Below are 22,991 nucleotides of genomic sequence, written 5' to 3'. Positions count from 1 at the left end.
GACTTCCGTTCTTCCTGCCTCGTGCATGGGACCCGCTCCTGCCTGCTCTCTGGCGACCCCTGCACAGCTGCAGCCCGTTCTCTCATCTGCAGGACGTGGCTTCCCCGGGGCTGTGGTGATGATGAGCACGACCACCATGAGGGTCCTGTGCGGGTGTTGGGTGTCCACGCACAGGAGTGGACACCAAGGAGCGTGCCTGCTGGGTCCTAGGGAAGAGCGTGTGCGGTTTTGGGAGAAACCACCAGTCTGTCTCAGCAGGTCCCAGCTTCCGCCTGAACACGGCAGGAGTCTGCGGGGCCCACGCACACGCCCGTCCTTCATGCTCGGCAGGCAGGAGCACGGCAGGTTCGAGGCCAGCCTTGGCCACCTGGGGAGACCCTGTCTCCAACTGAGAAGGAAGAAGAAGGGCCGGGGGCAGCGCAGAGTGCAGCGCCTGGGTTCAGCCCCTGGAGCTGGAGCGGAAAGTCGCTGCCTGCCGGGTCACAGGGCGTCTTGTTTCCTGCTGGCTCCTGGAGGCGAGGGACTCAGTCCCCAGACGCCTGCACAGCCCCAGGGGAGACCAGCCTCCACACAGCAGCGAGCCCCAGGGGAGACCAGCCTCCACACAGCAGCCAGCCCCAGGGGAGACCAGCCTCCACACAGCAGCCAGCCCCAGGGGAGACCAGCCTCCACACAGCAGCCAGCCCCAGGGGAGACCAGCCTCCACACAGCAGCCAGCCCCAGGGAGACCAGCCTCCACACAGCAGCCAGCCCCAGGGGAGACCAGCCTCCACACAGCAGCCAGCCCCAGGGGAGACCAGCCTCCACACAGCAGCCAGCCCCAGGGGAGACCAGCCTCCACACAGCAGCCAGCCCCAGGGGAGACCAGCCTCCACACAGCAGCCAGCCCCAGGGGAGACCAGCCTCCACACAGCAGCCAGCCCCAGGGGAGACCAGCCTCCACACAGCAGCGAGCCCCAGGGGAGACCAGCCTCCACACAGCAGCCAGCCCCAGGGGAGACCAGCCTCCACACAGCAGCCAGCCCCAGGGGAGACCAGCCTCCACACAGCAGCCAGCCCCAGGGGAGACCAGCCTCCACACAGCAGCCAGCCCCAGGGGAGACCAGCCTCCACACAGCAGCCAGCCCCAGGGGAGACCAGCCTCCACACAGCAGCCAGCCCCAGGGGAGACCAGCCTCCACACAGCAGCCAGCCCCAGGGGAGACCAGCCTCCACTCAGCAGCGAGCGCTGGGAGCCACCTGTCCACCCGGGCAGCCTCGGCAGCACAGCGCCCGACCCGCCAGGGGCCGCAGCCCATCGCCAAAGCCCCATGTGCAGACAGTGCCCGGAGCAGCAGCAAAGATGGACCAGCACACCAGCTCCCGGGACTCGGAAGCCGCTGGCGTGGGCTCCCATCTCCCTGGACAGGTTCAACCTGGAAACACTCAACCAAGACACCATGGCGGGAGATGGCCGTGACCATGACGGGGGAGCGGGTGTCGGGGCGCCTCCACAGGGTCGACCCCAAGGCCTTGTCTGCACAGAGGACCAGGTGACAGAGGGTCTGCACAGGGGACCAGGTGACAGAGGGTCTGCACAGGGGACCAGGTGACAGAGGGTCTGCCAGAGGACCAGGTGACAGAGGGTCTGCACAGAGGACCAGGTGACAGAGGGTCTGCCAGAGGACCCGGGTGACAGAGGGTCTGTCAGAGGACCAGGTGACAGAGGGTCTGCACAGAGGACCAGGTGACAGAGGGTCTGCACAGAGGACCCGGGTGATGGAGGGTCTGCACAGAGGACCAGGTGACAGAGGGTCTGCACAGAGGACCAGGTGACAGAGGGTCTGCCAGAGGACCCGGTGATGGAGGGTCTGCACAGAGGACCAGGTGACGGAGGGTCTGCCAGAGGACCCGGGTGACAGAGGGTCTGCACAGAGGACCAGGTGACAGAGGGTCTTTCAGAGGACCCGGGTGGCGGAGGGTCTGCACAGAGGACCCGGGTGACAGAGGGTCTGCACAGAGGACCCGGGTGACAGAGGGTCTGTCAGAGGACCAGGTGACAGAGGGTCTGCACAGGGGACCAGGTGACAGAGGGTCTGTCAGAGGACCCGGGTGACAGAGGGTCTGCACAGAGGACCAGGTGACAGAGGGTCTTTCAGAGGACCCGGGTGGCGGAGGGTCTGCACAGAGGACCCGGGTGACAGAGGGTCTGCACAGAGGACCCGGGTGACAGAGGGTCTGTCAGAGGACCAGGTGACAGAGGGTCTGCCAGAGGACCCGGGTGACAGAGGGTCTGTCAGAGGACCCGGGTGACAGAGGGTCTGCCAGAGGACCCGGGTGACAGAGTGTCTGCACAGAGGACCCGGGTGACAGAGGGTCTGCCAGAGGACCCGGGTGACAGAGTGTCTGCACAGAGGACCCGGGTGACAGAGGGTCTGTCAGAGGACCCGGGTGACAGAGGATCTGCACAGAGGACCCGGGTGACACAGGGTCTGCACAGAGGACCCGGGTGACAGAGGGTCTGCCAGAGGACCCGGGTGACACAGGGTCTGCACAGAGGACCCGGGTGACAGAGGGTCTGCCAGAGGACCCGGGTGACACAGGGTCTGCACAGAGGACCCGGGTGACAGAGGGTCTGCCAGAGGACCCAGGTGACGGATGGTCTGCACAGAGGACCCGGGTGACGGAGGGTCTGCCAGAGGACCCGGGTGACGGAGGGTCTGCCAGAGGACCCGGGTGACGGAGGGTCTGCACAGAGGACCCGGGTGACGGAGGGTCTGCCAGAGGACCCGGGTGACACAGGGTCTGCACAGAGGACCCGGGTGACGGAGGGTCTGCCAGAGGACCCGGGTGACACAGGGTCTGCACAGAGGACCCGGGTGACGGAGGGTCTGCCAGAGGACCCGGGTGACACAGGGTCTGCCAGAGGACCCGGAAGACGGAGGGTCTGCCCAGAGGACCGGGTGACACAGGGTCTGCTCAGAGGACCCGGGTGACAGAGGGTCTGCCCAGAGGACCCGGGTGACAGAGGGTCTGCCAGAGGACCCGGGTGACAGAGGGTCTGCCCAGAGGACCCGGGTGACACAGGGTCTGCCAGAGGACCCGGGTGACAGAGGGTCTGCCCAGAGGACCCGGGTGACACAGGGTCTGCCAGAGGACCCGGGTGACACAGGGTCTGCACAGAGGACCCGGGTGACGGAGGGTCTGCCAGAGGACCCGGGTGACACAGGGTCTGCACAGAGGACCCGGGTGACGGAGGGTCTGCCAGAGGACCCGGGTGACGGAGGGTCTGCACAGAGGACCCGGGTGACGGAGGGTCTGCCAGAGGACCCGGGTGACGGAGGGTCTGCACAGAGGACCCGGGTGACGGAGGGTCTGCCAGAGGACCCGGGTGACTGGTTGAGTGGGAAGCCAGCAGCTCACACTCCAAGGTGAGAAGCTCACAGTGAGAAGCAGAGGCAGCCACAGCAGGGCCCCTACCTGCAGGCGGAAGAGGACATACTGTGGGTCAGGAACTGGGCAGAGCAGCTCTCGAAACAGGAAAGGTGGCTTATGCCACTGTGCACAGGAAGAGCTGCGCTGGCTGGGGGGTGGGGGAGGGTAGGGGAGGGGAGGTGGGGGAGGGGGAGGGGAGGGGAGGGGAGGTCAGGAGAGTGGGTGGGTCAAGGAGATGGTCAGGGGAGGGGTAGCGATGGGACAGGAGGTTAGGGGATGGGGCGGGAGGTGACATGCGGAGAGGGGCTCTGGGGGCAGGTCAGGAGGAGGGGGCTGAGAGGCGATGGGCTGCTGGTTCTCCCTGTGACTTGAAGCCTCAGGGGATCCAGGCTGGGAAGGCCAGGAAGATGCCCCAGTGGACTCAGCCCCACTCCCTGGGGCGTGGCCCTGCGGCCTGCTTTGGGCCAAAGCTGGACAGGGAGGAAGAGCTTCTTGCGGGAGGGGCAGGATCTCCTGGCTCATGTTTGGTCTCTGGAGGTCCCCACCTGGCCCCTCACCACCTGTTACCAGGAACGGCACCTGAGTTGAGGACTCGCCCTCTTCCCAGGGCCTGCTGCCCATCTCCAGGACTGGCCACTTGGCCAGAACCAACTCCACCTGGGCCTCCCCAACCAATGGAGGCACCAAGCCCCGGACAGGCCTGCCTGGTTGCAGCACCACCTGCCCCTGTCCACAAGACCGGTGCTCTGCCATCCATGAGCACCAGGACCCAGGGCAGAGACGGCTGGTGTCCTGGCAGCAGCCAGCCCTGCCCTGCAGTGCCGCCTGTGTGGGGACCCAGGTCACACACTCCTGGTGTCCTGGCAGCAGCTAGCCCTGCGCTGCAGTGCCGCCTGTGTGGGGACCCAGGTCACACACTCCTGGTGTCCTGGCAGCAGGGACCCAGGTCACACACTCCTGGTGTCCTGGCGGCAGCCAGCCCTGCGCTGCAGTGCCGCCTGTGTGGGGACCCAGGTCACACACTCCTGGTGTCCTGGCAGCAGCCAGCCCTGCGCTGCAGTGCCGCCTGTGTGGGGACCCAGGTCACACACTCCTGGTGTCCTGGCAGCAGCCAGCCCTGCCCTGCAGTGCCGCCTGTGTGGGGACCCAGGTCACACACTCCTGGTGTCCTGGCAGCAGGGACCCAGGTCACACACTCCTGGTGTCCTGGCAGCAGGGACCCAGGTCACACACTCCTGGTGTCCTGGCGGCAGCCAGCCCTGCGCTGCAGTGCCGCCTGTGTGGGGACCCAGGTCACACACTCCTGGTGTCCTGGCAGCAGCCAGCCCTGCGCTGCAGTGCCGCCTGTGTGGGGACCCAGGTCACACACTCCTGGTGTCCTGGCAGCAGCCAGCCCTGCCCTGCAGTGCCGCCTGTGTGGGGACCCAGGTCACACACTCCTGGTGTCCTGGCAGCAGGGACCCAGGTCACACACTCCTGGTGTCCTGGCAGCAGGGACCCAGGTCACATACTCCTGGTGTCCTGGCGGCAGCCAGCCCTGCCCTGCAGTGCCGCCTGTGTGGGGACCCAGGTCACACACTCCTGGTGTCCTGGCGGCAGCCAGCCCTGCCCTGCAGTGCCGCCTGTGTGGGGACCCAGGTCACACACTCCTGGTGTCCTGGCGGCAGCCAGCCCTGCCCTGCAGTGCCGCCTGTGTGGGGACCCAGGTCACACACTCCTGGTGTCCTGACGGCAGCCAGCCCTGCGCTGCAGTGCCGCCTGTGTGGGGACCCAGGTCACACACTCCTGGTGTCCTGGCAGCAGGGACCCAGGTCACACACTCCTGGTGTCCTGGCGGCAGCCAGCCCTGCGCTGCAGTGCCGCCTGTGTGGGGACCCAGGTCACACACTCCTGGTGTCCTGGCGGCAGCCAGCCCTGCGCTGCAGTGCCGCCTGTGTGGGGACCCAGGTCACACACTCCTGGTGTCCTGGCAGCAGGGACCCAGGTCACACACTCCTGGTGTCCTGGCGGCAGCCAGCCCTGCGCTGCAGTGCCGCCTGGGTGGGGACCCAGGTCACACACTCCTGGTGTCCTGGCGGCAGCCAGCCCTGCCCTGCAGTGCCGCCTGTGTGGGGACCCAGGTCACACACTCCTGGTGTCCTGGCAGCAGGGACCCAGGTCACACACTCCTGGTGTCCTGGCGGCAGCCAGCCCTGCGCTGCAGTGCCGCCTGGGTGGGGACACTCCAGTGTGTGCAGGCGGAGTCCTCTGCAGGGGCCTCGACCTTGCACATCACTCTTAGGGGCCTGCCATGGGAATGTGGCGTGCTGCCCCTTGGAGGGACAGTCTGCAGGGGCCTCCTGAGGTCTCGCACGCGGCAACTCCAGCCTGGGTACTGCCCTGAAGACCCAGACACAAATGCTGGAACGAAGACTTATGCATGAACGTTCACAGCAGCACCGTGCCTGAGGGTCAGCAGCCAGGACTGACCCAGTGTCCGCTGATGGAGGAATGGGGGGACAGGACAGGTCCGTCCACATGATAGAATATTACTCAGCCCTGAAAAGGCAGCAGCTGCAGTCGCCTGCTGCTCCAGGGAGGGGCCTTGAAGATACCATGCTCGTGAGAGAAGCCAGCCACAGAGGGCCTCGCGGGGCGGGGCCGCAGCCACAGAGGGCCTCGAAGGGCAGTGGAGGAGGTGCCGGGGCCTGGAGGGGACTGGGGTCACTGCTGGAGTGCAGGGTAAACGGAGCATTGGGAACCAGAGGTGCTGGTCACCCAGTGCTGCGCCTAGAGGAGGGACTGCGCGTTTGCCAGCTGCCACCCGCACGTGGCTCCTCCTGTCAGCGGCTCACGCCACGCCCCAGGCAGAGGCAGACCCTGAGACACCCATGTGGGGCCAGGCGTTTTGGGGGCTGCAGGCGACCCAGGGGACCCACAAAGAGGACACGAGGGCTTAAAGGGCAGTGCCAGGTGATGCTGGTCCCAGCGACGGGCGGTCCCAGTGGGACGCACATCCCAGAGCAGCAGCCGCAGACCGACTTTGAGGGTGGCCACTTTTATTGTCCACTGTGAACCAGCAGCTGGGGCGGGGGGCACCCCACCAGAGCTGAGCCTGGCCCAGCCCCGAAGACAGAGGCCTGAGCTACTCTGGACAGTGGTGCCCGTCAGCCAATGAAGGGGCGGGACGCGAGGCCTCTCACCCCCAGACCTGTGACCTGTTGGGGAGCAGAGAGTGGAGGTCAGCCCCCGGGCGCGGCTGGGTCTCCTGGCAGCACCAGGCAAGCCAGCCACTTACGACCCCCAGGTAAACCTGGAACAGCAGGCACGGAGGCCTGGTGCGGTTCCAGGTGCACTGAGGTCGGGGTCACCCCTCCAGCCCTGCTCCTGCCCCCCAGGTCCAGACGTGCTCACACCTGGCCAGCAGAGGGGCTGGAGCCAAGCCGACCCCTGCAGGGAACCCCACCAACCTTGAAGACGTGTCCCGCCTGCGGCTCCCGCGACAGCTGCTCCGGGCTCAGGCCGTCGGCGGCAGAGGTCACATACAGGTCGGAGTAGTCGGGCCCCCCGAAGCAGCAGGACGTGACCCTGGACACCGGCATCTCCAGGGTGCACAGCCGCGTCCCTGTTGGGAGGCACAGGTGTGGCCCCGCCCCCAGGCGGCCTGACCCCACGACGCCCCTGCTCCACCTGAGTGAGTGGTCTCTCCCGGCCCCATTCCGCGCTCCACCCTGCCTCCTGTACTGCGGCCATCAACAGAGTCCCCAGCCCTACGCTGCCTGGGACCTCAGCCTGGGACCTTGTGTGAAACGGTCTTTTTTTTAGGCACTGAACACCAGGGTGCTTAACCACGGGCCACAACTCAGCTCTTTTAATTATTATTATTATTATTTTTTTTTTTGAGACAGGGTCCTGCTGAGTTATCCAGGGCCTCCAACTTGCCATCCCTCCTGCCTCAGCCTCCCGAGCCACCAGGATTACAGGTGTGCACCACCTTGCTTGGCGAAAACAGGGTCTTTCCTGATGTACTTGTGAAGGATCCTGAGATGAGCTCCTCCTGGGCAGGGTGGCCCTGAGGCCATGGCCGTGTCCTCACAAGAGACAGAAGAGGAGACACAGACACAGAGGAGGAGCCACGTGGAGACGGAGGCAGAGGCTGGAGGGCTGGGGCCACCAGCCCAGGGCTGCCTGGAGCCCCAGGAGCTGGACACCATGGAAAGAGGCTGGTCCTGTCCACATCTTGACCCAGAACCTGTGGGGGACTTGGTGTGGACACAGGTCTCTGCAGAGGCAGTGAGTGCAGGGTCCTGAGAGGAGCTCCTCCTGGTCAGGGTGGCCTGAGGCCATGGCCATGCCCTCACAAGAGACAGAACAGGAGACACAGACACAGAGGAGGAGCCACGTGGAGACGGAGGCAGAGGCTGGAGGGCTGGGGCCACCAGCCCAGGGCCACCTGGAGCCCAGGAGCTGGAGAGGTGGGAAGGAGCCTCCTGGAGCCTGTGGAGGAGCTCAGCCCTGGGACCTTGACCTCAGCCCCCACCCTCCAGGGCTGGGGGAGGACAAGGTCCTGTGGTTTTCAGCTGCTGGTTTGTGCTCATGTGCTCATCAGCCCCAGTTATTCTCCTGCCCTTGCCCAGTGCTAACCACCTTGGCACAGGCGCCATCTGCAAAGGCCCCCTCCACAGCGGATGAGCATGCAGCAGCTGCCCGCTCCTGACTTCTAGACCCTGACCCCTGTGCACACAGAGGACACCCTGATGCCCCTGCCTGACCGGCTGCTGTGTGCACACACCTGTCTCAGGGTCTATGCGGATCACCCTGCCTCCGTCGATGCAGGCCACCCAGAGAGTCCCCATGGTGTCCACGCACAGTCCATCGGGCATGCCTTGCTCTGGCTCCAGCTGGCACAGCAGCCGTGGGTTTGCTGCAGCAGGACGGACACAGGCACTGTGGCCCTCGCAGCCCAGACCAGGAGGTCACGCTGCAAAGCTCCACCGGGGCCTCAGGGGAGGGTGTTACCCACCGGGCGGGGGCGTCTGGCACCCACCAGGGAGGGGCTGAGGGGTGCGATCAAGGCTGGGCCACGGGCGGTCCTACCCAGGCTTCCGGTCTGCACGTCGTAGTCATAGACCCGCACAGCGTAGTCCAGGCTGTCCACGTGGTAGAACGTGCGGTGGTCCAGGGACCAGTCCAGCCCGTTGGGGATGCCCAGCTGGTCCAGCTGTCTGACCACGGAGTGATCAGCGTAGAGGGTGTACAGGGAGCCCTGCCCTGGCTCCCACACCCCCGGGGCAGACGCCTCCGGCATGGTGCCTACAGAGAGCAGAAGGTCAGCAGGCGGCACCCCAGCCCTGCCCACCCGCCCCACAGACCACAGCCCACTCAGCAGGAACTGAGACACTGTGCGGAGAGCTGTGGCACCCTCAGGAGGGCAGCAGGCAGGACGGCCCTCGGGGGCCTCTGGAGTGAGCTCTGTGCTGCATGAAGGGTGGACCCCAAAGATGGTCCACGTCCCAACTGCAGGACCTGGGGACGGGCCTGGTCAGGCAGATGTGCCAGGACCAGGGTTGCACCTGAAAGGCCTTTGGCAAGCCGCCCCTGCCATTGCCCCGCGTCCCCAGGGTCCTCTTCTGGGCAGGGACCCGGGAAGCACAGTGTGGAAGTCTGTGCTTTGCAGCTGGAGGAACATGCGGGCTGCCCAGAGCCCGTGTGGCCACCGGCCCCTGTTGCTAGGAGACAGGGAGAGCTCCGTAAGGTCCCCACCGGCCCCTTGGCTGGGCCTGCCCTGGTTAGCCCTCTCAGGAGCCCACCTGCCACAAACCGCCCAGCAGGGTCCACCTTCCCGTCGTTGAACCTGTTGTGGGGCTTGTCCTGGTCCAGCCTGGCCACCCACTGCACCTGCTGTGTCTCCCAGTCCAGGAGGCCCAGGCAGGTGCCAGAGGCCACCACGTAGCTGCCCTTCCTGCGAAGAGCCACACAGCCAACAGGGTCTCCTGCAGAGGACAGAGGACAGGAGGGGTGTGCTGCTTCCCCATGAGATGGTGCAGCCCCACCCCATGTGGCTCCTGCTGGGAGGCACCTAGGAGCACAGAAGCCGGCCTCAGTGCAGGGTCAGCCCGGGCGGCCTGGGGGCCCTCCACACCCCTCCCCAGAGCAAGGAAGCCGGCCTCAGTGCAGGGACCCACTCCCTCAGGCCCACGGTCTGCAGCCACCAGACCCACTCCCTCAGGCCCACGGTCTGCAGCCACCAGACCCACTCCCTCAGGCTCACGGTCTGCAGCCACCAGGGGACCCACTCCCTCAGGCCCACGGTCTGCAGCCACCAGGGGACCCACTCCCTCAGGCCCACGGTCTGCAGCCACCAGGGGACCCACTCCCTCAAGCCCACGGTCTGCAGCCACCAGGCGACCCACTTACTCAGGCCCACGGTCTGCAGCCACCAGACACACTCCCTCAGGCCCACGGTCTGCAGCCACCAGGGGACCCACTTACTCAGGCCCATGGTCTGCACCTCCCCCGAGAGTGGGTTCCACCGGCACACGGTCCTGGCGTTGATGTCCACATACACCAACTGCCCGGTCTCCTCTTCCCACACGGGACACTCCCCCATTCTGTGCTTCTCCCTGATGACAGCTTCGATCCTGGGGGCGGCCATGGCCTGGGAGGAGGGCAGGGCTGTGAGTGCCCTGCTCCTCCACCTGTCCTCCGGGTCACCCGGAGTGAGGACTGCTGGACTTGTGAGCTGGGCGCTGCAGGTGAGTGACAGATTCTGTGGTCTCAGGGACAGCCCACTTCTGCTGCATGAAGCCTCACCCAGGCAGACATCAGCATGCAGAGGGACCCACCCAAGCCAGCACCCATCCCGGCTCCGCTGGGCCACACGGCACTCTCCGTGAACCTGAGAAATCTACAGGAAATGCCGGTGCAAGTCCCTGAAAAGGCACCATTCTTCAGAGGCTTCCCAAGGGCTGCACCCCTCCCTGTGGAGGCACAGTGTTCCACTAGCCTCCTCCTTCCCCGCGCCAGCTGCAGCCTGGGAAGCAGACTGCCAAGCTGAGCAGCGTCCAGGTGGGCCGGGCTCAGAGGTGGGCGTGGGGGGGATCTGCAGGTGGCTGACCCGGCACACACCCCTGGCCTCTCCACCCAGGAGACCTCTTCCCCAGAAGGGCTCACTGCGCGATCCCACTTGTAATTGGATTGTTGTGCAAAGCCTCCCCTCGGTGGGACTTTCACAAAGCCCTTCCTGGACACCAGGAGGCCCCATAGCCCAGGACTCGCATACCCCTGCGGCTTCGTGGCTCCGCAGCCCTCCTCCTGCCTGCTCGCCTCAGCTCGGTGGGACTCTGCGCACACTGGCCTCCGCGCACACCGGTTGGTGGTGGCAACTCCCTTCCGCCCTCCTCCCTCCCTCGTCCCTCCCTCTGTCCTTGCCAAACCATCAGCGCCCGAGGTGACAGCGCGCTGTAGCCTGCTCCGTCCTGCAGAGTCCCAGGAGTCGCCCGTGAACTCTGCACTAGGGTGGCAGAAAGGCGGCCCGGGACCTCCCTTCCACAGGGCCCCTGAGCTCGCGGCCAGCGCCCCCGCCAGGCATCTCTGCGAGTCCTCACGCAGCTGGGCAGGGCGGGGGCTGCGCGGGTCCTCAGCCCTCTGGGTTCTCATCTCGCGCGGGACACTGTGCAACCTGTCCCAGTTGCAGAACAAGAGCGCCTGCTTGCACTGCGGGTGCTCGAGGCTCACCTAGGCAGGCTCACAAGGAGCTCCGCGCACAGGCGTGGCCGGGCAGGCGTAGAGGCACACCCGGAGCCCTGGGCAGACAGACAGGGGTCGCTGGGCAGGCATGCGCGGGGGGCGGGGCAGTCGCTGGGTAGGCACACGGGGACTCCTGGGAGGCACGCAGGGGCGTGGAGCGGGGCTCTACTCACAGGCATCCTGTAAAGAACTCTGCGGACCCCCAGCTTCACCCGCTGACCGACCCGAACCTCGCCCACCTGGCCATGGGACCCAAACTCTCACAAGCACCCGCATCTTCCTCCACCCTCCGAGATGGTCTGGGCGCTACTCCCCCAGCCCCCTCCGAGGACTTCTGCCCAGTGCCGCTCCTGGTGTCAGGGCGCCCGGTCTCTCTCCTGCCACCCCCGCGTGCCGGCAGGATCCCAGCGGCACCGGACAGGGAGAGGAGTTTGCCGAAGTGCTGCTCTCTTGCAGGCGCGTGCCCCAAGGCTTCCTCCCGCTGTGGAGGACTTGGCACCGGCTGAGCCCACCCTCCTCTCCACAAAAGGCTGCTGGCTTGGTGGAGGTGGATTCCCCACACCGACGCCTCCATGTCTCAGAGTGAGCCCGGCTCCTCCCAGGGGCTGCAGCCCCTGGACCCCAAGGACCCGGCTGAAAGGCTGCCCCCAGGCGGCAAGGACCCCTTCCCCCTGGGGGCCAGAACAGGCGTCCTGGGTGCACGGACTCCGCAGGAGGGCACCCCGGGAACTTCCTCCTGGCTTCCCAAGTCGGCAGCTCTGCAGCATCCTCACCCCAACCCCTGGTCCCACAGCTCCTTAGGGCCCTGGGCACCAGGCTGTCTGGGACGCTGCCGAGGCCAGTGCTGGGTGGCTGGCTCCTGCCCTGGAAGCCCAGGAAGGGCCACCTGCTGTGGGTGGAAGGGGTCTAAAGGAAAATAAATGGGGACCCTGGAGCAGAGGAGGTGGGGCCACTCAAGAGAGGCGCTTGGGTCTTGGAAGCCCTGCTTTCAGCCAAAGGGACCCTCTTCACTCAGCAAGGCTCCTGCTCAAGATGAGGTCAGTGTTCAGCCATGGTGTCTCACCCAAATAGAGAAAGGACCTCTGGTTCTTGTGACTGACCCTCCGGGTTTGAAGACAGGCCAGGTCTCCTGTTGGGCAGCCTGCAGTGGCCGCTCCTGGAGACCCGGGCCTGGGTGTCTCCATTCACCCCCTGGCCACACCTGGGCAGGGCACACACTTGCTCAGTGGGACTCTTGTAATCCTAACCCTGGACCACCAGTGACGGCCACCTCTTCAAAGCTAAGGAACGTGTTTAGGGAGCCATGTTGGGACCCCGAGGTCAAGATGGCTGAGGTGGTCCCCAATCTATCCCAGCAGCTCTCCTCTCTGTCTATGCTCAAGCCGAGGAGAGGGTGGGCAGTGGCTAGGGAGGGTCAGACCTCTCGACAGTTTGAGCATCAGGAGAGAGTGCTGTCTTGGGTTGGTGGGAAGGCACAGTGGGCCTGGACAGAAAACAAAGGTGGCAGTCCCTTGGCTGGGTAGGCAGGGCAGTGTCCCGCCATGCTGCCAGGACCTAGCTGTCCCCTAGACACACCACGAGAGCTGAGTCTCCTGCGGAGTCTCACACACCCTTTGCCCCCATGTTCCAGGGGCTCTGGCTCTAAACCATGCCCCTGTGACCCAGCAATGGGACAGCGACACCTACCCTTCCCCGCTTCCTGGTCCTCCTGGCCTTCCTACCTCCTGTCCGCTCCTCCTCCGCCTGCCGAATGCTCACCCCTTCCCAGGCCTTACCTGGAGTCCCAGGGCTCCACAGCCTCCATCCCCACCTGGGGCGCATGATCTCATCTGTCTCATGACTTGCACACACTGACCTGCCGATGACTCCCAGTTTATAGATGAGCGCACGCTTCCCAAACAAGACTCCGTTCCCAGCACCCTGCTTGGAAGTCGATCAGGGATCCACATGCACTTGCCCCACACGCCCCTGTTCCCCTGCCTTCCTCCTCCTGGCCATTGAGAACACCACCTCGGACGCCTTCCCCAAGAGCACACAGTGGGCCAAATAGCACCCCAAGTGCACCTGGGACCTCAGAATAGGACTTCTTTTGCATGTAGGGTCTCTGCAGAGGTAATTAGTGAAGGATCCTGAAATGAGCTCCTCCTGGTCAGGGTGGCCCTGAGGCCATGGCCGTGTCCTCACAAGAGACAGAAGAGGAGACACAGACACAGAGGAGGAGCCACGTGGAGACGGAGGCAGACGCTGGAGGGCTGGGGCCACCAGCCCAGGGCTGCCTGGACCCCAGGAGCTGGAAAGGCGGGAAGGAGCCTCCCTGGAGCCCGTGGAGGGGCTCAGCCTGTGGTGATACCTTATCTGGGGGAGAAGTTCCAGTGATTTAAGCCGGTGACACTTTGTTTCCAGGCACAGGGAATTAACAGGCCATAAAACTGCATCCCAAGTTCACCCCTCCTCCCGCCTCCCAGATGCCCTGTCCATGGATGTGGCTCTGCCTGCCTCCCCTCTGTTCACCTCTGCAAGGTCTCTGAACTCTGGGGCTCCCACCTGCCTCCCCCTGCTCAGTTCTGCAGCTCTCTGGGCTCTGCCTGCCTCCCCTCTGTTCACCTCTGCAAGGTCTCTGAACTCTGGGGCTCCCACCTGCCTCCCCCTGCTCAGCTCTGCAGCTCTCTGGGCTCAGCCTGCCTCCTCCCTGCTCAGCTCTGTCTCCTGGAGCCCGACCCTGCTGGGGTACCTCTCCCAGGAAGCCTTCTAAGAAAAGATGCCATGCGGCTCCTGGCAGACCCACGTGCCTTCCTGCCACACAGGCTCTCTGGGCGACGGCCCTGACCAGGAGGGAAGGAAAGAAGGAAGGAAGGAAGGAAGGAAGGAAGGAAGGAAGGAAGGAAGGAAGGAAGGAAAGAAGGAAGGGAGGGAGGGAGGGAGGACGGGAGGTGCTCAGCTGAGCCCCAGAGGAGGCAGCAGAGCAGTGTCATCACGCACAGAGAGGAGGACAGCTGCCCTAAGGCTTGGGGATATGGAGGGAGCCAGCCGACCCATCAGTGGGTAGGGAGCGTGACCTCTGGGCCATCATGGTACCTCAGCAGGTTTCCTACAGGGAGCTCCGCCTGGGGGCGCTTACACCAAGCAGGCAGGCAATTGCCAGTCACACTGGCTCAGGGCCACTGCAGCTCATCTGGACAGCTATGTGGGGCATGGGGCCAGGGGGTCGAGTCCAACAGTTTATCTCCAGCCGTCCCACAGGGACGAGGGAGGCATCCCCAGAAGGCAGCTGCATGAGGCTGATCCCTGTTGATCCCTCAACACCTCGAGGAAGTGGGTGAGACCTGGACACTGTCCAGGTGACTGAGCCCTGTTCTGCTAAGCTGAGCAGTGGGGAGGCAGGCAGAGCCCAGAGAGCTGCAGAGCTGAGCAGGGGGAGGCAGGCAGAGCCCAGAGAGCTGCAGAGCTGAGCAGTGGGGAGGCAGGCAGAGCCCAGAGAGCTGCAGAGCTGAGCAGGGGGAGGCAGGCAGAGCCCAGGGAGCTGCAGAGTGAGCAGGGGGAGGCAGGCAGAGCCCAGAGCAGGGGGAGGCAGGCAGAGCCCAGGGAACTGCAGAGCCCAGAGCAGGGGGAGGCAGGCAGAGCCCAGAGCAGGGGGAGGCAGGCAGAGCCCAGGGAACTGCAGAGCCCAGAGCAGGGGGAGGCAGGCAGAGCCCAGAGAGCTGCAGAGCTGAGCAGGGGGAGGCAGGCAGAACCCAGGGAGCTGCAGAGCTGAGCAGGGGGAGGCAGGCAGAGCCCAGAGAGCTGCAGAGCTGAGCAGGGGGAGGCAGGCAGAGCCCAGAGAGCTGCAGAGCTGAGCACCAAGCTCATCCAGCACCAAACCCACAGCCCTGGGTGCTGAGCCTCCCTCCTCCGGCACCCAGCAACCCCTGTCCCCGAATCTTCCTCCCTTAGATGGAGCCAGTATTTGGCCGCAGGGTCCTTGCATTTGCAGCTTCCTGTCACATGAGTGACGGGCTCAGTGCTTCCTCAGGGTGCAGCCTGAGCCTGCACCTCCAGCCTTTCTTGAGCGGCTCTCAGCCCTGTGGCTGCCCACGCCACACACCCTGAATCTGCTTCATGATCACTGTCCATTACCACCTGTTCTCAGAGTTCCCTCTGAATGCAGCCCCACCCACAGCCCTGCTCCCAGGGAAGACAGGGACAGCCCTGCTCGCCTGCCCCCCTCTGGGCCATCCCTCATCCCTGCTCACAGGCCACTGGACCCCTCCCTCCATCCTCCTCACAGACCACTGGACCCCTCCCCCATCCCTGCTCACAGACCACTGGACCCCTCCCTCCATCCTCCTCACAGACCACTGGACCCCTCCCCCACCCCTGCTCACAGACCACTGGACCCCTCCCCCATCCCTGCTCACAGACCACTGGACCCCTCCCCCATCCCTGCTCACAGACCACTGGACCCCTCCCCCACCCCTGCTCACAGACCACTGGACCCCTCCCCCATCCCTGCTCACAGACCACTGGACCCCTCCCCCATCCCTGCTCACAGACCACTGGACCCTTCCCCCATCCCTGCTCACAGACCACTGGACCCCTCCCCCATCCCTGCACAGACCACTGGATCCCTCCCTCATCCCTGCTCACAGACCACTGGACCCCTCCTCATCCCTGCTCACAGACCACTGGACCCCTCCATCCTCCTCACAGACCAATGGACCCCTCCCTCATCCCTGCTCACAGACCACTGGACCCCTCCCTCCATCCTCCTCACAGACCACTGGACCCCTCCCTCCATCCTCCTCACAGACCACTGGACCCCTCCCCCATCCCTGCTCACAGACCACTGGACCCCTCCCCCATCCCTGCTCACAGACCACTGGACCCCTCCCCCCGATTCTGCTCTTAGGGTGACTGATCAATGAGCGTCCCCACCTGCCCCCGAGCTGAACTCTGACCCACCTGCTCCAGCCTGGCCAAGGACCTGGAGGACTCGGTCCCAAAGATCCTGAACAAGTGGGACGTCTCCAGTGCTGGATGTGTAGTGCCCTCCAGGTCTGGTTAGTCATCTATGGGATCAGCCCTGACTTGCATCCAAACTGAGAAGGTCTCTCAGCAATGAAGGAGGAGCCCCTCCTTGCAGCAGGGGCTTGTGTAGCACCTGAAGGGGGAAGCCCACATGCAGCAATGTGCAGGTCGCCAGAGACACCAGCTCTGCAGAGGGACTAGACAGAGGCCTGGCCTGCAGGACTACACATCCCTGAACAGCCAGCAGGCACGTCCCTCCCTGCACAGCGATGGGCTGGCTGCCAGGAGCTGGGCGGGAGAGTGGGTCTCCTCTCCGGGATGAGGCTCTGGAAGTGGACCGTGGGAGTCACAGGCTTGAGGATGCACTGCAAACTGCCAAGGGTACGTGTTTGAAGGTTCAATGGCTTTAAAAGCCAAACCAGAGCAGCAGCCCACTGAGCCTGTCGACCCTGAGGGCCTGCTTCTGGGACCTGACTGGCTGCAGTAGGTGGCTTCCTGCCTCTGCCTCGATGGGAAGTGACCTGTCCACTTGGGTAGCCTGCCCCTGCCGAGGGCACCTGTCCCAGGAGGAGTCCATGGTGCCAGGAACTCGCAGGGCCAAAGGTCTACAGAGAGCCTGCCCAGGAGCATGGGCACAGGTGGGCACACCGAGGGTGCCGCTGTCTCCTGCCAGCACGGTGGGCTGGGTCCTAGGGTGAGAGGGTTCCCAGGGCCTCTTGGGAGCCTGGTCGAAAGTGACGTTTGCTGGGACCCTGGAGCACCAGCTCATGAAGGGAGTCTCCCACGCTGGCAGGCAGAGATTCTGCTACCCATGAGGGCACAGGCAGGAAGCAGGACCAAGGCCCTGGGGGGCAGTCATCAGGGGCAAGCAAGGGAGGTGGAGCTGGCCAGCAGTCCAGGGCGAAGCTGAGGTGGGAGCCGGGGGCTCTGCATGTTTGGCCCCCAGCCACCTGTCTCTCCTCACAGCCCGCCGCCTTCAGCTGCTGCCTCCTCTGGGGCTGGGTCAGCCCCACAGCAGCAGCTAGCGAGGTGGGGACACTGACTGGCCCCCAGGCCTGCAGCATCCGGGGCCCTGCCTTCTGTCCCCCTCTCCCCACCAACTTCAGAAGTCTGACCATGAGCACAGCAAACGTCAACTCTGGGTCTCATGGCATAACTGTGCCCTGTGGACTGGCAATGAACGGGTGGCATTGGAGACCTTCACCCTCAGGAGGTGGCCTGGGATGGTCAGCCCCTCACCCAGCAGCTGCACCCCCAGGGTGAGGACCTGGGAGGCCAGGCCTGCAGCAGCCTCAAGACAGCCCAAGGCACGAGCTTCCATGTCTTGTGAGCAGGCAGGCGGTGCCAGAGGGCTACTGGTGACAGCTACAGCAAGGGTCCATGCTTCAGCCTCCATTTGCCTTTATGAGACCCTCACAGCAAAGGGGCCGCTGTAGAAAATGACCACAAACCTAGAACTTCAGGTGGACATGTGTGCTCTCACAGTCCACAGTCAAGCTGTCCCAGGGCTGAGCCCCTCCACAGGCTCCGGGAGGCTCCTTCCTGCCTCTCCAGCTCCTGGGCTCCAGGTGGCCCTGGGCTGGTGGCCCCAGCCCTCCAGCCTCTGCCTCCGTCTCCACGTGGCTCCTCCTCTGTGTCTGTGTCTCCTCTTCTGTCTCTTGTGAGGACACGGCCATGGCCTCAGGGCCACCTGACCAGGAGGAGCTCCTCTCGGGACCCTGCACCTATTGCGCCTGCAGAGACACTTTCTCCAACAGCACACAGCTCACAGTTCTGGGGGGCGTTCCTAGTGGGGCTCCATCCATCCCCTATGACAAAATGATAGAGCTCTTTCACCTTGGGAGATGACCAAGGTCAGTACACTGGTACAGACCACAGTTGGGCAAGGGTGGGGGCTTGGTGAACGAGGTATCGGAAGTCCCTCCTGGCTGGGGGATCCAGGGCCCATTCTGTCCAAACGTGAAGTTGCCCTGGGAAAACAGCCACCCTTTGCAGAGGAAGCAGCCAGTGCCAAGTGCAGAGCGATCGCCCTGGGAAGCTGGTTCCTCTGGAATTTTGTTGTGGAGAACATCTTGTAAGCAACGATCACAGGTTGGGAGGAATTGATCACTGGCACAGGACGATAGCACTGCCACTTCAGCCCAGCAAGACAAAATGGGAGCGCCAGGCAGGAAGCGGGCATTGCCAAACACCGCTGTTCCTGGCAGGCGGCAGGCCTGGGGACTCAACCAGGGCCCCTTCCCAGGGCTCGAGGACGTGAGTAAGGTCCGGAGTCATTCCCACGTGGGCTGTGGGCTGCAGAAACGGGAATTAAGTCTTAGCTTTGTTTGTTTGCCAGGTACCTCCTTTGCTGGGGCAGATCTAAGTTCCTGTAGTGGGGAGTCCCACAGACAGGGCTGAGGGCCGGGCGTCTCCTCCACTGGGGTCTCTGTACGGGGGTGGCTGCTCGGCTCCATGGAGACTCAGGAGGCTGACTCCAGCACTGGTTCCTGCTTCCTCCTGCAGGGCAGGTGGGTGGGAGTGTGTGGTGACCATGCCTGGGAGGTGGGGCAGGCTGGGGACGCCACCCAGGAAGCAGAGCATGGTGGGCAGCCGGCCTCCCAGACAAGACTTGCACAGAGCCTCGGGCGTGTGAGAGGGGGCCCATGCTGGCTGGCATCCCGACGTCACAGCGAGGCCGGTTCTCAGAGGGTTAAGCTGAGCCGACACGGTTAAGAGGCCATGCCGGGCAGCTGCAGTTCAAGGTGTGGTGTGCGGGTGTGGGTGTGCGCCGTCTCTGAGGATGTGCACACGTGCTCCACGCACGTGTTATCACATCAAGCATGAAATGGCTCGAGCTGCACGTAACAAACCTCCATCCAGGTGATCAAACAGATCACCCGCACCAACAGGTCGCAGAGACCTTCAGTGCTGGCTCTGCAGCTGCAGGGCCGCGAGAGGCCAAGTGAAGTTAGGGCTGAGTCCACAGGGCTGTGGCCGTTCCTGCTTGTGGGGTGTCCGAAACACCTCGCCGCGTTGTAGCGCGTGCTCAGGGAACAGATGGAATTGTCACGACAGCATTGCCATGTCTGGAAGTGAGAGCAGCCAGGAGGAACCTGGGAAGGACAGCTATGTCCCCAGGGCGCCGCCTCCTCTGCCAGATTCAAGTGAATCCTGGGAGAAGCAGACACTAGGTAGAGAAAGGCCATCCACCTTCACAGGTCACTGAGAGGGGCCTGAGAGTCTGCAGCCTGGCAAAAGCCCCAGTGTGACCAGAGCCCCAGACCCAGTTCTGGTCTCACCTTTGTGCCCTGGCAGCTTGAGGCCCAGGGCAGAGGCGTGACCAGCCCCGTAGGGAGGACTGTGAGGCGATCCAGCTGTTAGCTCCAATGGTCAGAGAGCCAGCCTGTCTCTTCTTCCCAAGTGGCTGTGAAGCCCAGACGCGATGGCCCCTGGCCACCCCCTCTGCTGGCCTGCTGATCTGCGTGAAGGACTGGGCAGAGGAGACAGTGGCCAGTACGGACAGAGAACTGGCTCTGTTTGGGGCCCAGGATGAGCCAGGACTCACCTGGAGGGTCTGACATCTGTCTCCCCGCCCACTGCCTTCTCCCCTCTGGGTCTGTGTGTCTGTCTCTCTAAGGATGACCTCCTTGAGCTCGGGGCCACCACTCCAGAATGATCTCATGTCCATCTTGACCTGTATCTGCAAAGACTCCATCTCCAGGTCAGGCCGTGCTCAGAGGTGCAGGAGGCCCTTGATGGGCAGGAGGCTGGACTGTGGCCCAGGGCAGAGCCAGGAGGCCAAGGCGGGCAGCCCAGGATGTCTGTGTGCAGTTTGCTGCCAGTGCCCAGCAGCAGGAGAGCTTCGCTGGCCTGGTGAAGGTCCAATGCACACCTGGCCTCCTCTACTGAGGCGGGTTGCGCTCTCAGCACTGCAGCATCGGGCAAGTCACGAGGAGCCATGGGAGCTGGGGACTGTCTGAACAATGCACACCCCCCCCCCCCTCTCTGTGCTGGGGAGTCAGTGTCTTCCCCGCTGCTTGGTTCTGAGTTCTGGTGAGTGACAGTTTGAACACAAGAGTGGGTGGTGTGTGCTCAGTGTCCACGTGTAGTGCTCCACCCTCCCCATCTCCTCCTGTAGTCCTCCACCCTCCCCACTCCTCCTGCAGTCCTCCACCCTCCCCATCTCCTCCTGCAGTCCTCCACCCTCCCCATCTCCTCCTGCAGTCCTCCACCCTCCTCATCTCCTCCTCCACTCCTCCACCCTCCCCCATCTCCTCCTGCAGTCCTCCACCCTCCCCCATCTCCTCCTGCAGTCCTCCACCCTCCCCATCTCCTCCTGCAGTCCTCCACCCTCCCCATCTCCTCCTGCAGTCCTCCACCCTCCTCATCTCCTCCTCCACTCCTCCACCCTCCCCCATCTCCTCCTGCAGTCCTCCACCCTCCCCCATCTCCTCCTGCAGTCCTCCACCCTCCCCATCTCCTCCTGCAGTCCTCCACCCTCCCCACTCCTCCTGCAGTCCTCCACCCTCCCCATCTCCTCCTGCAGTCCTCCACCCTCCCCATCTCCTCCTCCACTCCTCCACCCTCCCCCATCTCCTCCTGCAGTCCTCCACCCTCCCCCATCTCCTCCTGCAGCCCTCCACGCCCCCCATCTCCTCATGCAGTCCTCCACCCTCCCCCATCTCCTCCTGCAGTCCTCTAACCCTACCCCATCTCCTCCTGCAGTCCTCTAACCCTCCCCATCTCCTCCTGCAGTCCTCTAACCCTCCCCATCTCCTCCTGCAGTCCTCCACCCTCCCCATCTCCTCCTGCAGTCCTCTAACTCTCCCCCATCTCCTCCTGCAGTCCTCCACCCTCCCCATCTCCTCCCGCAGTCCTCCACCCTCCCCATCTCCTCCTGCAGTCCTCCACCCTCCCCATCTCCTCCTGCAGTCCTCTAACCCTCCCCATCTCCTCCCGCAGTCCTCCACCCTCCCCATCTCCTCCCGCAGTCCTCCACCCTCCCCATCTCCTCCCGCAGTCCTCCACCCTCCCCATCTCCTCCTGCAGTCCTCCACCCTCCCCATCTCCTCCCGCAGTCCTCTAACCCTCCCCATCTCCTCCTGCAGTCCTCCACCCTCCCCATCTCCTCCCGCAGTCCTCCACCCTCCCCATCTCCTCCCGCAGTCCTCCACCCTCCCCATCTCCTCCCGCAGTCCTCCACCCTCCCCATCTCCTCCTGCAGTCCTCTAACCCTCCCCATCTCCTCCTGCAGTCCTCCACCCTCCCCATCTCCTCCTGCAGTCCTCCACCCTCCCCATCTCCTCCTGCAGTCCTCCACCCTCCCCATCTCCTCCTGCAGTCCTCCACCCTCCTCATCTCCTCCTCCACTCCTCCACCCTCCCCCATCTCCTCCTGCAGTCCTCCACCCTCCCCATCTCCTCCTGCAGTCCTCCACCCTCCCCCATCTCCTCCTGCAGTCCTCCACCCTCCCCATCTCCTCCTGCAGTCCTCCACCCTCCCCATCTCCTCCTGCAGTCCTCCACCCTCCTCATCTCCTCCTCCACTCCTCCACCCTCCCCCATCTCCTCCTGCAGTCCTCCACCCTCCCCATCTCCTCCTGCAGTCCTCCACCCTCCCCATCTCCTCCTGCAGTCCTCCACCCTCCCCATCTCCTCCTGCAGTCCTCTAACCCTCCCCATCTCCTCCTGCAGTCCTCCACCCTCCCCATCTCCTCCTGCAGTCCTCTAACCCTCCCCATCTCCTCCTGCAGTCCTCCACCCTCCCCATCTCCTCCTGCAGTCCTCCACCCTCCCCATCTCCTCCTGAAGTCCTCCACCCTCCCCATCTCCTCCTATAGTCCTCTAACCCTCCCCATCTCCTCCTGCAGTCCTCCACCCTCCCCATCTCCTCCTGCAGTCCTCCACCCTCCCCATCTCCTCCTGCAGTCCTCCACCCTCCCCATCTCCTCCTGCAGTCCTCCACCCTCCCCATCTCCTCCTGCAGTCCTCCACCCTCCCCATCTCCTCCTGCAGTCCTCCACCCTCCCCATCTCCTCCTGCAGTCCTCCACCCTCCCCATCTCCTCCTGCAGTCCTCTGACCCTCCCCATCTCCTCCTCCACTCCTCCACCCTCCCCATCTCCTCCTGCAGTCCTCTGACCCTCCCCATCTCCTCCTGCAGTCCTCTACCCTCCCCATCTCCTCCTGCAGTCCTCCACCCTCCCCATCTCCTCCTGCAGTCCTCCACCCTCCCCATCTCCTCCTGCAGTCCTCTGACCCTCCCCATCTCCTCCTCCACTCCTCCACCCTCCCCATCTCCTCCTGTAATTCCCCACCCTCTTCCATCTCCTCCTGCAGTCCTCCACCCTCCCCATCTCCTCCTGCAGTCCTCTGACCCTCCCCATCTCCTCCTGCAGTCCTCTACCCTCCCCATCTCCTCCTGCAGTCCTCCACCCTCCCCATCTCCTCCTGCAGTCCTCTGACCCTCCCCATCTCCTCCTCCACTCCTCCACCCTCCCCATCTCCTCCTGTAATTCCCCACCCTCTTCCATCTTCTCCTGTAGTTCTCCACCTCCCCCATCTTCTCCTGTAATTCCCCACCCTCCCCATCTCCTGTAGTCCTCCACCCTCCCCATCTCCTCCTGTAATTCCCCACCCTCTTCCATCTTCTCCTGTAGTTCTCCACCTCCCCCATCTCCTCCTGTAATTCCCCACCCTCTTCCATCTCCTCCTGTAGTCCTCCACCTCCCCCATCTTCTCCTATATTCCTCCACCTCCCCCATCTCCTCCTATAGTCCTCCACCTCCCCCATCTCCTCCTATAGTCCTCTACCCTCCCCATCTTCTCCTATAGTCCTCCACCTCCCCATCTCCTCCTATAGTCC

At 64.3% G+C, this 22,991-nt stretch overlaps 1 protein-coding gene across 4 annotated transcripts; it reads right to left on the bottom strand.

Moving 5' to 3' along the window:
- Positions 1-6,411: 6,411 nt before the first annotated feature.
- LOC306651981 (regucalcin-like) lies at positions 6,412-11,430 on the bottom strand. 4 transcript variants are annotated; one of them, XM_079125008.1, is made up of 7 exons: positions 11,316-11,430; positions 9,886-10,051; positions 9,204-9,386; positions 8,491-8,706; positions 8,186-8,317; positions 6,864-7,018; positions 6,412-6,611 (listed from the first exon to the last, which is right to left on the bottom strand). In XM_079125008.1, the coding sequence occupies exons 1-7, from the start codon at positions 11,319-11,321 to the stop codon at positions 6,561-6,563; spliced, it is 909 nt and encodes a 302-aa protein (XP_078981134.1). In that variant the 5' UTR covers positions 11,322-11,430; the 3' UTR covers positions 6,412-6,560. The 4 variants fall into 4 exon arrangements, with proteins under 4 accessions (XP_078981134.1, XP_078981135.1, XP_078981136.1 ...); XM_079125009.1 differs by lacking the exon at positions 11,316-11,430 and adding an exon at positions 10,676-11,302; XM_079125010.1 differs by lacking the exon at positions 11,316-11,430 and adding an exon at positions 10,292-10,398.
- Positions 11,431-22,991: the final 11,561 nt, after the last annotated feature.

Source organism: Sciurus vulgaris (assembly GCF_902686455.1).
Source record: "Sciurus vulgaris genome assembly, chromosome: X".
Lineage (NCBI taxonomy): Eukaryota > Metazoa > Chordata > Mammalia > Rodentia > Sciuridae > Sciurus > Sciurus vulgaris.
Note: the sequence above shows the minus strand (reverse complement) of the source record. Positions and strands in the feature narration are given on the sequence as shown.